Raw genomic sequence first — 13355 nt, forward strand, 5'->3', positions numbered from 1 at the left:
AGGACCCACGGTGAGCTTCTAGCTTCAGATCTCCGGCAGGGCAGAGAGCCTGGAAGCTCTGAGGCCCAGAGGGGAGTCGGTCTGAGCACCTGCTCTCCTCCTAGCTGGAGGCCGGCAGCTTCCCCAGAGGCCGAGACCACTGTTGACACCAACTCTCGGCTAAGGGACGGCCTGCGTGAAGCAGCTGACCTCCTGTTAGGATGAGCAGAGGCTCCGGACTGCTCCTCTCTGAGCTGCAGAGCTTCCTCCTCTGCCCTGTGGAGGGGATCGGGGAGGTTCTATTAGAGTCTGCCTTATAAAAGGCAGGCTACCTAGAGCCTGCCTTACATAACATAACCATGTCTAAAAGAACACACCCATCCATCCAGAGATGTGTACGGGGCCCCGTGAGGAACCTGGGCACATGTCTCTTGGAGGAGGGACGTCTCCAAAAGACTCGTCCACGTCCTCCAAAAGAAAATGTGGTGCTAACGACATTTGGATGTGGCCATGTGTGGAAGTAACGTGCCAGGTCCCTGCAGGTCCCTGCTGGGATACACAGTGATATCGTGAATTTAAGTGTCACCTCAAGTTCAACTGTAAAGTGCTTGAACTTAGTGTTTGGTTAAGGAAACAGGACAGGCAGCTGAATCCACACACAATGTGATACAGAATTTTACTGCTGGTCAGCTGTTCCTTAGATGATATCTGGTTGATGAATGGTGTTAAACTACCAGCAGTACAGCAGTAAAATTCAGTGCGTGGATTCAGCTGCCTGTCCTGTTTCCTTAAGATGTGGACATAATCAAGTAAGCGTTGTGTTGAGTCAGGTTTTGTAGTAACAACAAGATCATCCACTTTACCACCCGACCACCCACAAGTACTGACGGTGATCAGTGGAGCAAGTCTGTGATCTCTGTGTTGGAATATCTTTTCCACAGTAAAGTAAAATGATTTTCAGGAAATGATTATTATATATACCTCAGAAGAAATACCAAAATCTGGGGCTATGTGACCCAGCGGTAGGTATGGACATGCTTTGGACAGAGCCAGGTTAGCTGCTTCCCCCTGTCTCTAGTCTGTATATTAAAATAAGATAACCCTAACCCTAACTAATGTTTGACGTCGGATGACTCGGACTCATTTTTGGGTGACACACCAAACAAAAAACGCTTCTATGGTGATTTGACAGAGAGAGAGAGAGAGAGAGAGTCCAGGTTTGTAAAATGGAAAAATAAAAATAAGAGACGCTTCAGATTCAAAGAAGACAAAGTGGGGTGACGGTAACGTAGAAGCCTGAACTTTGCTGTTGCACATATTGAACCTTCTTTGTTATTGTCTTGTTCAGTGACCTGAGCCCTCACAACACACTCACCTGATTTGTTACTGTTTGGAAAAGATGTGCAGTGGACAACAGGTTCACTGCACCCAATAACACTGTGATTTAGTAACTTGAGCCCTCACAAATGAAGAGACTGAATATTTCTTGGCAAATACCTGCACTTGTTTTTGTTCTTTTGCACAGGTTGCACTTTATTGTCGTTGTTTTGAAAAGATGTGCAGTGGAAAACGGGTTAATCGTTGTTAATAGGTTGTTGCCAAAAATCAAAATTAGCTATTTTTTCTTTGCACAAATTGAACTTATTGTTCTTGTTGTAAAAAAGGTGACTGCACATTTTATTTGATTCTCTTCATTTTTGAAAAAGCAGTCTGATGGAGCGATCTAGTGACAAAATGTCTCAAAAAATAGTTTACAAAGTTGAAATTGAAGTGGTTTTTTTACTTGCACAAGAAACTACTTGTAGAAAAGTAAACAGAAAGGTCATGATCTTGACTTTTTATTCATTAACAGTTAAACTTGACCCATTGGCTGGGGACCAGTCCAGGGTGTACCCCGCCTCTCGCCCAAAGTCAGCTGGGATTGGCTCCAGCTTCCCTCGACCGTGACGGATAAGCAGGCTAGTGACAGGGGACCACGCTGCAGGTGATGGACAGACACAAACTAGCTGCAGTTGTTGATGAGACTACACTTAGCTTAGCACAAAGACTGGAAACAGGGGGAAACAGCTAGCCTGGCTCTATCTAAAGGTGCAGTGACTTCCTGTAGGCTCCACTGGTTTCTTAGAAAGTTGATGGTAATGATACTGGGGCTGATTGACAGAGTCTTTTCATTTTGTCTGACTGCTCAGCTGCTCCTCCAAGCCTGCAGCAAGTGTCCACGCTGCAGGAAGGACCAGGTTAGACATCTGGATCAAACTAGTAAAGGAACAGTACAAATAATCACTCACTTACTGGTCAATAATTCAATGTAAAAAACCATTTGATCTCATTGGTGTGAATGCTGAAAAGATTTTCCAGCCCTTTTCAGATTTTACATTAGTGTGTGTGTGGTGGAATGTTCAGGGCTAGAGTGGGTGACAGCATCTCAATGAAAACAGCTGTGTGTTAGCAGGCACCATCACCATGGCAACCTGAGAGCTGGATGACATCATCATGTTCTGCGCTGTGACCTCATATATGACATCACCTTGCTGTGACAGAAGTTTGTAAATAGGACCCACGGTGAGCTTCTAGCTTCAGATCTCCGGCAGGGCAGAGAGCCTGGAAGCTCTGAGGCCCAGAGGGGAGTCGGTCTGAGCACCTGCTCTCCTCCTAGCTGGAGGCCGGCAGCTTCCCCAGAGGCCGAGACCACTGTTGACACCAACTCTCGGCTAAGGGACGGCCTGCGTGAAGCAGCTGACCTCCTGTTAGGATGAGCAGAGGCTCCGGACTGCTCCTCTCTGAGCTGCAGAGCTTCCTCCTCTGCCCTGTGGAGGGGATCGGGGAGGTTCTATTAGAGTCTGCCTTATAAAAGGCAGGCTACCTAGAGCCTGCCTTACATAACATAACCATGTCTAAAAGAACACACCCATCCATCCAGAGATGTGTACGGGGCCCCGTGAGGAACCTGGGCACATGTCTCTTGGAGGAGGGACGTCTCCAAAAGACTCGTCCACGTCCTCCAAAAGAAAATGTGGTGGTAACGACATTTGGATGTGGCCATGTGTGGAAGTAACGTGCCAGGTCCCTGCAGGTCCCTGCTGGGATACACAGTGATATTGTGAATTTAAGTGTCACCTCAAGTTCAACTGTAAAGTGCTTGAACTTAGTGTTTGGTTAAGGAAACAGGACAGGCAGCTGAATCCACACACAATGTGATACAGAATTTTACTGCTGTACTGCTGGTAGTTTAACACCATTCATCGCCAGATATCATCTGAGGAACAGCTGACCAGTAGTAAAATTCTATATCACATTGTTTGAGGATTCAGCTGCCTGTCCTGTTTCCTTAACCAAACTAGCTGTAGTTCGTCTCTCCTGGTGCTAAAAAACCAAGATGGCGAAGGCCATGAAAACAATATGGCCACGTCTGTAAAGCGGGACTCAAGGTTTCAAAGTGGCGGTCCTCAAACCAAGCCCTGAGTCCAGATAAAGATTCATACTTGAAATGTAAATACGAAGATGGGATGACGCAGGCTGCACACTAACAGAGGCAGCACGACGAAAACCAGTCAAGCTCAGATTTCACATAACTGGAGTGACAATTGTGATGGAAGTTTCTGGAGCTTCAGAGCTCAGACTGATCCCCTGTAGTTTGGGATCATTGAAAAGTCACTAAAGTTTCTTAATATATTAATGATATGAAAACATGTTGATTTGTTTTTCTGCATGAATAATTGTTTTAAAAAACACCATTTGTATAAGGCATTACACATTACCTGAGGATCAAATCTGAGTGTCAACCCCACCCCCACTGACACCATTAAACAATGCAGGCTAGTGACAGGGGACCACCTTGCAGGTGATGGACAGACACAAACTAGCTGCAGTTGTTGATGAGACTACACTTAGCTTAGCACAAAGACTGGAAACAGGGGGAAACAGCTAGCCTGGCTCTATCTAAAGGTGCAGTGACTTCCTGTAGGCTCCACTGGTTTCTTAGAAAGTTGATGGTAATGATACTGGGGCTGATTGACAGGGTCTTTTCATTTTGTCTGACTGCTCAGCTGCTCCTCCAAGCCTGCAGCAAGTGTCCACGCTGCAGGAAGGACCAGGTTAGACATCTGGATCAAACTAGTAAAGGAACAGTACAAATAATCACTCACTTACTGGTCAATAATTCAATGTAAAAAACCATTTGATCTCATTGGTGTGAATGCTGAAAAGATTTTCCAGCCCTTTTCAGATTTTACATTAGTGTGTGTGTGGTGGAATGTTCAGGGCTAGAGTGGGTGACAGCATCTCAATGAAAACAGCTGTGTGTTAGCCGGCACCATCACCATGGCAACCTGAGAGCTGGATGACATCATCTGTGACCTCATATATGACATCACTTTGCTGTGACAGAAGTTTGTAAATAGGACCCACGGTGAGCTTCTAGCTTCAGATCTCCGGCAGGGCAGAGAGCCTGGAAGCTCTGAGGCCCAGAGGGGAGTCGGTCTGAGCACCTGCTCTCCTCCTAGCTGGAGGCCGGCAGCTTCCCCAGAGGCCGAGACCACTGTTGACACCAACTCTCGGCTAAGGGACGGCCTGCGTGAAGCAGCTGACCTCCTGTTAGGATGAGCAGAGGCTCCGGACTGCTCCTCTCTGAGCTGCAGAGCTTCCTCCTCTGCCCTGTGGAGGGGATCGGGGAGGTTCTATTAGAGTCTGCCTTATAAAAGGCAGGCTACCTAGAGCCTGCCTTACATAACATAACCATGTCTAAAAGAACACACCCATCCATCCAGAGATGTGTACGGGGCCCCGTGAGGAACCTGGGCACATGTCTCTTGGAGGAGGGACGTCTCCAAAAGACTCGTCCACGTCCTCCAAAAGAAAATGTGGTGGTAACGACATTTGGATGTGACCATGTGTGGAAGTAACGTGCCAGGTCCCTGCAGGTCCCTGCTGGGATACACAGTGATGTTGTGAATTTAAGTGTCACCTCAAGTTCAACTGTAAAGTGCTTGAACTTAGTGTTTGGTTAAGGAAACAGGACAGGCAGCTGAATCCACACACACTGTGATATAGAAGTTTACTACTGGTCAGCTGTTCCTTAGATGATATCTGGTTGATGAATGGTGTTAAACTACCATCAGTACAGCAGTAAAATTCTGTATCACATTGTGCGTGGATTCAGCTGCCTGTCCTGTTTCCTTAAGATGTCGACATAATCAAGTAAGCATTGTGTTGAGTCAGGTTTTGTAGTAACAACAAGATCATCCACTTTACCACCCGACCACCCACAAGTACTGACGGTGATCAGTGGAGCAAGTCTGTGATCTCTGTGTTGGAATATCTTTTCCACAGTAAAGTAAAATGATTTTCAGGAAATGATTATTATATATACCTCAGAAGAAATACCAAAATCTGGGGCTATGTGACCCAGCGGTAGGTATGGACATGCTTTGGACAGAGCCAGGTTAGCTGCTTCCCCCTGTCTCTAGTCTGTATATTAAAATAAGATAACCCTAACCCTAACTAATGTTTGACGTCGGATGACTCGGACTCATTTTTGGGTGACACACCAAACAAAAAACGCTTCTATGGTGATTTGACAGAGAGAGAGAGAGTCCAGGTTTGTAAAATGGAAAAATAAAAATAAGAGACGCTTCAGATTCAAAGAAGACAAAGTGGGGTGACGGTAACGTAGAAGCCTGAACTTTGCTGTTGCACATATTGAACCTTCTTTGTTATTGTCTTGAGTACAGTGATTCAGTGACCTGAGCCCTCACAAATGAAGAGACTGAATATTTCTTGGCAAATACCTGCACTTGTTTTTGTTCTTTTGCACAGGTTGCACTTTATAGTCGTTGTTTTGAAAAGATGTGCAGTGGAAAACGGGTTAATTGTTGTTAATAGGTTGTTGCCAAAAATCTGTATTAGTTGTTTTTTCTTTGCACAAATTGAACTTATTGTTCTTGTTGTAAAAAAGGTGACTGCACATTTTATTTGATTCTCTTCATTTTTGAAAAAGCAGTCTGATGGAGCGATCTAGTGACAAAATGTCTCAAAAAATAGTTTACAAAGTTGAAATTGAAGTGGTTTTTTTACTTGCGCAACAAACTACTTGTAGAAAAGTAAAAAGAAAGGTCATGATCTTGACTTTTTATTCATTAACAGTTAAACTTGACCCATTGGCTGGGGACCAGTCCAGGGTGTACCCCGCCTCTCGCCCAAAGTCAGCTGGGATCGGCTCCAGCTTCCCTCGACCCTGACGGATAAGCAGGCTAGTGACAGGGGACCACCTTGCAGGTGATGGACAGACACAAACTAGCTGCAGCTGTTGATGACACTACACTTAGCTTAGCACAAAGACTGGAAACAGGGGGAAACAGCTAGCCTGGCTCTATCTAAAGGTGCAGTGACTTCCTGTAGGCTCCACTGGTTTCTTAGAAAGTTGATGGTAATGATACTGGGGCTGATTGACAGGCTCTTTTCATTTTGTCTGACTGCTCAGCTGCTCCTCCAAGCCTGCAGCAAGTGTCCACGCTGCAGGAAGGACCAGGTTAGACATCTGGATCAAACTAGTAAAGGAACAGTACAAATAATCACTCACTTACTGGGCAATAATTCAATGTAAAAAACCATTTGATCTCATTGGTGTGAATGCTGAAAAGATTTTCCAGCCCTTTTCAGATTTTACATTAGTGTGTGTGTGGTGGAATGTTCAGGGCTAGAGTGGGTGACAGCATCTCAATGAAAACAGCTGTGTGTTAGCCGGCACCATCACCATGGCAACCTGAGAGCTGGATGACATCATCATGTTCTGTGCTGTGACCTCATATATGACATCACTGTGCTGTGACAGAAGTTTGTAAATAGGACCCACGGTGAGCTTCTAGCTTCAGATCTCCGGCAGGGCAGAGAGCCTGGAAGCTCTGAGGCCCAGAGGGGAGTCGGTCTGAGCACCTGCTCTCCTCCTAGCTGGAGGCCGGCAGCTTCCCCAGAGGCCGAGACCACTGTTGACACCAACTCTCGGCTAAGGGACGGCCTGCGTGAAGCAGCTGACCTCCTGTTAGGATGAGCAGAGGCTCCGGACTGCTCCTCTCTGAGCTGCAGAGCTTCCTCCTCTGCCCTGTGGAGGGGATCGGGGAGGTTCTATTAGAGTCTGCCTTATAAAAGGCAGGCTACCTAGAGCCTGCCTTACATAACATAACCATGTCTAAAAGAACACACCCATCCATCCAGAGATGTGTACGGGGCCCCGTGAGGAACCTGGGCACATGTCTCTTGGAGGAGGGACGTCTCCAAAAGACTCGTCCATGTCCTCCAAAAGAAAATGTGGTGGTAACGACATTTGGATGTGACCATGTGTGGAAGTAACGTGCCAGGTCCCTGCAGGTCCCTGCTGGGATACACAGTGATATTGTGAATTTAAGTGTCACCTCAAGTTCAACTGTAAAGTGCTTGAACTTAGTGTTTGGTTAAGGAAACAGGACAGGCAGCTGAATCCACACACAATGTGATACAGAATTTTACTGCTGTACTGCTGGTAGTTTAACACCATTCATCAACCAGATATCATCTGAGGAACAGCTGACCAGTAGTAAACTTCTGTATCACATTGTTTGTGGATTCAGCTGCCTGTCCTGTTTTCTTAACCAAACTAGCTGTAGTTCGTCTCTCCTGGTGCTAAAAAACCAAGATGGCGAAGGCCATGAAAACAATATGGCCACGTCTGTAAAGCGGGACTCAAGGTTTCAAAGTGGCGGTCCTCAAACCAAGCCCTGAGTCCAGATAAAGATTCATACTTGAAATGTAAATACGAAGATGGGATGACGCAGGCTGCACACTAACAGAGGCAGCACGACGAAAACCAGTCAAGCTCAGATTTCACATAACTGGAGTGACAATTGTGATGGAAGTTTGTGGAGCTTCAGAGCTCAGACTGATCCCCTGTAGTTTGGGATCATTGAAAAGTCACTAAAGTTTCTTAATATATTAATGATATGAAAACATGTTGATTTGTTTTTCTGCATGAATAATTGTTTTAAAAAACACCATTTGTATAAGGCATTACACATTACCTGAGGATCAAATCTGAGTGTCAACCCCACCCCCACTGACACCATTAAACAATGCAGGCTAGTGACAGGGGACCACCTTGCAGGTGATGGACAGACACAAACTAGCTGCAGTTGTTGATGAGACTACACTTAGCTTAGCACAAAGACTGGAAACAGGGGGAAACAGCTAGCCTGGCTCTATCTAAAGGTGCAGTGACTTCCTGTAGGCTCCACTGGTTTCTTAGAAAGTTGATGGTAATGATACTGGGGCTGATTGACAGGCTCTTTTCATTTTGTCTGACTGCTCAGCTGCTCCTCCAAGCCTGCAGCAAGTGTCCACGCTGCAGGAAGGACCAGGTTAGACATCTGGATCAAACTAGTAAAGGAACAGTACAAATAATCACTCACTTACTGGTCAATAATTCAATGTAAAAAACCATTTGATCTCATTGGTGTGAATGCTGAAAAGATTTTCCAGCCCTTTTCAGATTTTACATTAGTGTGTGTGTGGTGGAATGTTCAGGGCTAGAGTGGGTGACAGCATCTCAATGAAAACAGCTGTGTGTTAGCCGGCACCATCACCATGGCAACCTGAGAGCTGGATGACATCATCTGTGACCTCATATATGACATCACTGTGCTGTGACAGAAGTTTGTAAATAGGACCCACGGTGAGCTTCTAGCTTCAGATCTCCGGCAGGGCAGAGAGCCTGGAAGCTCTGAGGCCCAGAGGGGAGTCGGTCTGAGCACCTGCTCTCCTCCTAGCTGGAGGCCGGCAGCTTCCCCAGAGGCCGAGACCACTGTTGACACCAACTCTCGGCTAAGGGACGGCCTGCGTGAAGCAGCTGACCTCCTGTTAGGATGAGCAGAGGCTCCGGACTGCTCCTCTCTGAGCTGCAGAGCTTCCTCCTCTGCCCTGTGGAGGGGATCGGGGAGGTTCTATTAGAGTCTGCCTTATAAAAGGCAGGCTACCTAGAGCCTGCCTTACATAACATAACCATGTCTAAAAGAACACACCCATCCATCCAGAGATGTGTACGGGGCCCCGTGAGGAACCTGGGCACATGTCTCTTGGAGGAGGGACGTCTCCAAAAGACTCGTCCACGTCCTCCAAAAGAAAATGTGGTGGTAACGACATTTGGATGTGGCCATGTGTGGAAGTAACGTGCCAGGTCCCTGCAGGTCCCTGCTGGGATACACAGTGATATTGTGAATTTAAGTGTCACCTCAAGTTCAACTGTAAAGTGCTTGAACTTAGTGTTTGGTTAAGGAAACAGGACAGGCAGCTGAATCCACACACAATGTGATACAGAATTTTACTGCTGGTCAGCTGTTCCTCAGATGATATCTGGTGATGAATGGTGTTAAACTACCAGCAGTACAGCAGTAAAATTCTGTATCACATTGTGTGTGGATTCAGCTGCCTGTCCTGTTTCCTTAACCAAACTAGCTGATTTTACAAATTGAACAACTGATGGAGAATATAATCAGTGGATTAACAAATAATGGAAATAATCCTTACATGCACCACATGACATCGACATTTACAGACCTTGAGGGAAATAATCAAACAAAGTGGGAACAAATGCATTTCACACAGGACACAAGGTTTTAGTTTTTAGCAGCCAAGCTGCGTTTTATTGAGTAACAATATATAGGCTGCTATGGGAAGTACACAAACATAAAACATCAAGTAAAAAAGCATCAATGAAGTATAAAAATAGCACAGAATCTGTTCTTTTGAATTGCCTTTTCACTGTAGATTCACAAAAAGCAAAAGAAAAAAATTCTAAAATTCTGGTAAGAGATACAGCATAAAAAGGTTAGACTAAAACTGTCCTCAGATATCACACTCACACAGACGGTTTCAATCTAAACAACACAAGTAATCAAACAGCTACTGATTAATATGCTCTATATCGTGCTATATTATTACACATGTTCAAGCAAGCTTTATACTGTGTTAATATATACTGTCTGTTCTCAATATAAAGTCTTAAAAGGGCAGTTACACCAAGAAAAGAAAAACTCCTGGATTTTTTTTTTTTTTTGCGTATTGGTTTCAAACAAAACATTCAACAAGTTCAGCAGTATTAATGAAGCATGTAAACAATTACTTTTTGGTTCTTTAAAATCTGACTTGGAAACTAAAAGAGGTTCATGGAGGCACTTTGATGGGCCTTTAGAGCACCATGGAGGAGTCTTACATTTCCAATGGAACTGGTCATTTAAACATTAAAGAAACAGGTTCTTTAAGAAGACTTGTGCATTTTGTGTAAAAAAAAAAAACCCAATATCTGGTCAAACAAAACAGTTTAGACACTTGTAAACCTTTCTATCGGTACAGTACGCAAAACACTGTGTAAAAAAAGTTCCAGTGATAAAATACAAAGTATATATATACAGGGCATGTGGGCGCAGAGAGCTACAGTATATATTCACAGAACAGAGATCCTATAGGAGGAGTGACGTACAGTTGCCCCTTTGTCTTTGAGGTAATGCCCATTTAGTATAATTTGGTGTCAGCCAACAGCATTTAAAAATCCTCCAGTTATCAAAACGAAACAAAAAATGTTTTAAAGGACTAGACCACGTTTTTGTGAGTTTGGTCCAGAGGTCAAAATAAACTGTCATGTCTGTCTGGTGAACATGCTAAGGATTAAGAATGTAGTATGACTATGTAACTGCAGAGGAAAGAAACCCACTATCAGCTTCATTAACAATTCAGAGATGGTACTGATGGTACTGACTCTTGGAATTATTAAAAATGTAAGCACTGGGCTTTGGAAAGTATTAAAAATGTAGATTATTGCTTGGTATTTAAAGTCTCACAGGAAAACAGACTTGTTTTCTTACTTAAATGACTTATTCATACAGTACACACCATATACAGTCGCATGTGCACCACACAGGACAAAGTGCAGTATCACCCAGCATCATGAAGATGATGATGTTGTTGGCGGTCCGCTTGTCAAATAGTTTGGAAACTGGAAAACTCCTTTAAACAAAAGGCAGTCAGTGCTAATTTACAAAAAAAAAATATTGCGTGTTCACCAGTGTTTCCCACCTTTTTTTTGTTTTTTTCGGCTGTAAAACCTCCTCTACACACAGTGACAACTTCTTTTAACCTGGATCACCTACATGTCGAGACACTGGCATCCAGCCGTTCCAGAAAACTGAAACAATGCTTCTACAGTAGGATGAATGCCATCACACGTTACTTCTTGGCTGCCTGGAATGGAAGGCAAAAAAAACCCCATTCTCTATATCTCTGTTCTTGCATTGGCTTGTTTCAAGTATTAACATGTAGCTATCAGGGAGATGTCGCTGTGACATTATAACAGTATAACTCAAAGTTTCACACTATCTACGCAAAATAAAAGCCTTTTCTCTTTTTTATGAAGCTATTTTGCTCAATGAGCTTGTCTCAAAGCAAAAGACAACAACTTTTTTTTTTTTTTACAACAAACAACAACAAAAAGCTATGAATATGAACTTATCTAAACATAAAGCCAAATCCTGCTTCATTTCCAGGTTAGCTTGTGGTCCACTGGCTTCATTACTGAATGTATTGTCTTACAAAGGGCTTCTTTCATGGTCTTCTGAAAAACTCCAACATGCTACTGGTTCCATATTCAGTTCTAAACAGGTACCGATAATCTGAGCAACTCTGAATTTTAACTAAAATAAAAGACTTAATTTGTTAGCGTTGAACAACAACAGCTCCTACAAGGCTTTAACAGCACCTGTCATGGGATATGTTGTTGCTGAATGCTAATAACTCTTTTAATCTTGGTTAAGATAAAGAGAAGCTCGACAGAAACCCTCAGCTCCAGTTTTTCCAGATAGTCTAATGAAACAAACTCTTATTTTGAGAAAACACACCCAGGCTGATGCCGGTGGAACAGCAGTTAGCCCCAAAAATGGAGCACGACTCCAAACTGTCCAACTGGAGACTTTGGGTCGAGTGATTTTAAGTGTTTTTATTTAGATTAGCTGCCTGTGTCAGCAGCCTGCTTGTCACAAGTTATTCATCAGCTGAACGGATGAGATGAGATGAGATGAGATGAGATGACGTCTGAAATGATTTACACTCCCTAAAAAAAAACAGTTTGATCCAACTTGTGTGCTGCTGTGCCACTAACACTACAAAGTGTTGTCAGCTTAAAGATAAAACCTTCCAAAAGCATTTTAAAAGAAACAATCCTGTTAAAGGATGGATGGAGGAGTCGGGCGTCATCCACCCTACTGGCCTTTCATGTGTCAGACACCTGACCTTTGACCCTCGCTGTCTATCTGACACTGTGGGGTAGTGGTAAAGCACAGCCAAGGTGCTCACCTATGCTGTACTTGTGCGTCTCCGTGTTAGTGTGTGTTGTGTGTGTTTGAGGCTGCAGTGCATTATCACCGGGATCCAGAGAGAGCTGGACCCAAACTAACAGCTACTTTTACTATTCCCCAGCTACACTGACGTTTAGTGACACTGGCCTGCCGAAGAGGCTGACGGAGAGAGAGCGGCTCTTTCCAAAGAGCCGGTATCACGATAGATGAGCTGGTGTTGGTTTATAAGTGGCGTCTGCTCGCTGGTGATGGGTGGTGTCTATTCACAGGCGAAGTAGTCTTTCAGTGGTGCGAACAGATGCCTGATAACAGGGACGCTCCAGGAGCGACCCAGGAGTTTCTGCCTGGCACCACGACCCATGTTGGACACGTCTGTGTAGTGGACAGGGAAACCAAAGATCCTGCAGAGAGATACACAACCACCATTACAGTTCGATGGGACATGTATCATCAGCCCCAGTGTTCCTTCAAACTAAACGCATAAGCTCTTATATTTGATCTTTGATTTGTCCTCATTGTGTGTGTGTGTGTTTCCTGCTCACCTCTCCAGCTCCGTGCACCACAGTATGTCCTCCTTCCCGTTCATCAGGACAGGGAAGTGTTGATCTTTCCCCTGTTTGATGGAGTTGGAGCGAGTAGTGATGGTGCGCACCTTCCCAAACTATGAAACAACGAACACACGGTCAAACAAGTGCGGAACATTTTGCAAGTCTCTTCAAGATTACAACTGTGAGTGTAGAGTGAAACTTAAAACTCATACCTTAGCAACTCTGCCGTGCTCCAGACAGTCCTGCAGCTCCAGCTTGTCCATCCCAGAGGCGCACAGAGGCCTGAAACAGAGAGGATACACACATACAGTGAACGTACTGCACACTGTACATCTGCTGTTCATATATGAGAAGAGAGAGTTTTTTCCTACCTGTTCATGCCCGGCAGGTTTCCCCAGAAGTATCGGGCACGGTGAGCAGCAGACACCTCGATAGCGTCAATCATCACAGGGTTACACTG

At 44.5% G+C, this 13355-nt stretch overlaps 1 protein-coding gene across 2 annotated transcripts in view; it reads right to left on the minus strand.

Moving 5' to 3' along the window:
- Window positions 1-12076: 12076 nt before the first annotated feature.
- The window catches only part of LOC139209415 (DNA (cytosine-5)-methyltransferase 3B-like), a 32998-nt gene continuing 31719 nt past the window's right edge, over window positions 12077-13355 (minus strand). For both annotated transcript variants that reach the window (XM_070839120.1, XM_070839119.1), the window contains exons 19-22: window positions 13267-13352; window positions 13108-13177; window positions 12890-13008; window positions 12077-12748 (exon numbers count right to left, since the gene is read on the minus strand). In XM_070839120.1, coding sequence (XP_070695221.1) covers window positions 12607-12748; window positions 12890-13008; window positions 13108-13177; window positions 13267-13352 — 417 coding nt within the window. In that variant the 3' untranslated portion in view covers window positions 12077-12606. The remainder of the gene's footprint in view (window positions 12749-12889; window positions 13009-13107; window positions 13178-13266; window positions 13353-13355) is intronic.

The sequence above is a fragment of the Pempheris klunzingeri genome, chromosome 11 (assembly GCF_042242105.1).
Source record: "Pempheris klunzingeri isolate RE-2024b chromosome 11, fPemKlu1.hap1, whole genome shotgun sequence".
Lineage (NCBI taxonomy): Eukaryota > Metazoa > Chordata > Actinopteri > Acropomatiformes > Pempheridae > Pempheris > Pempheris klunzingeri.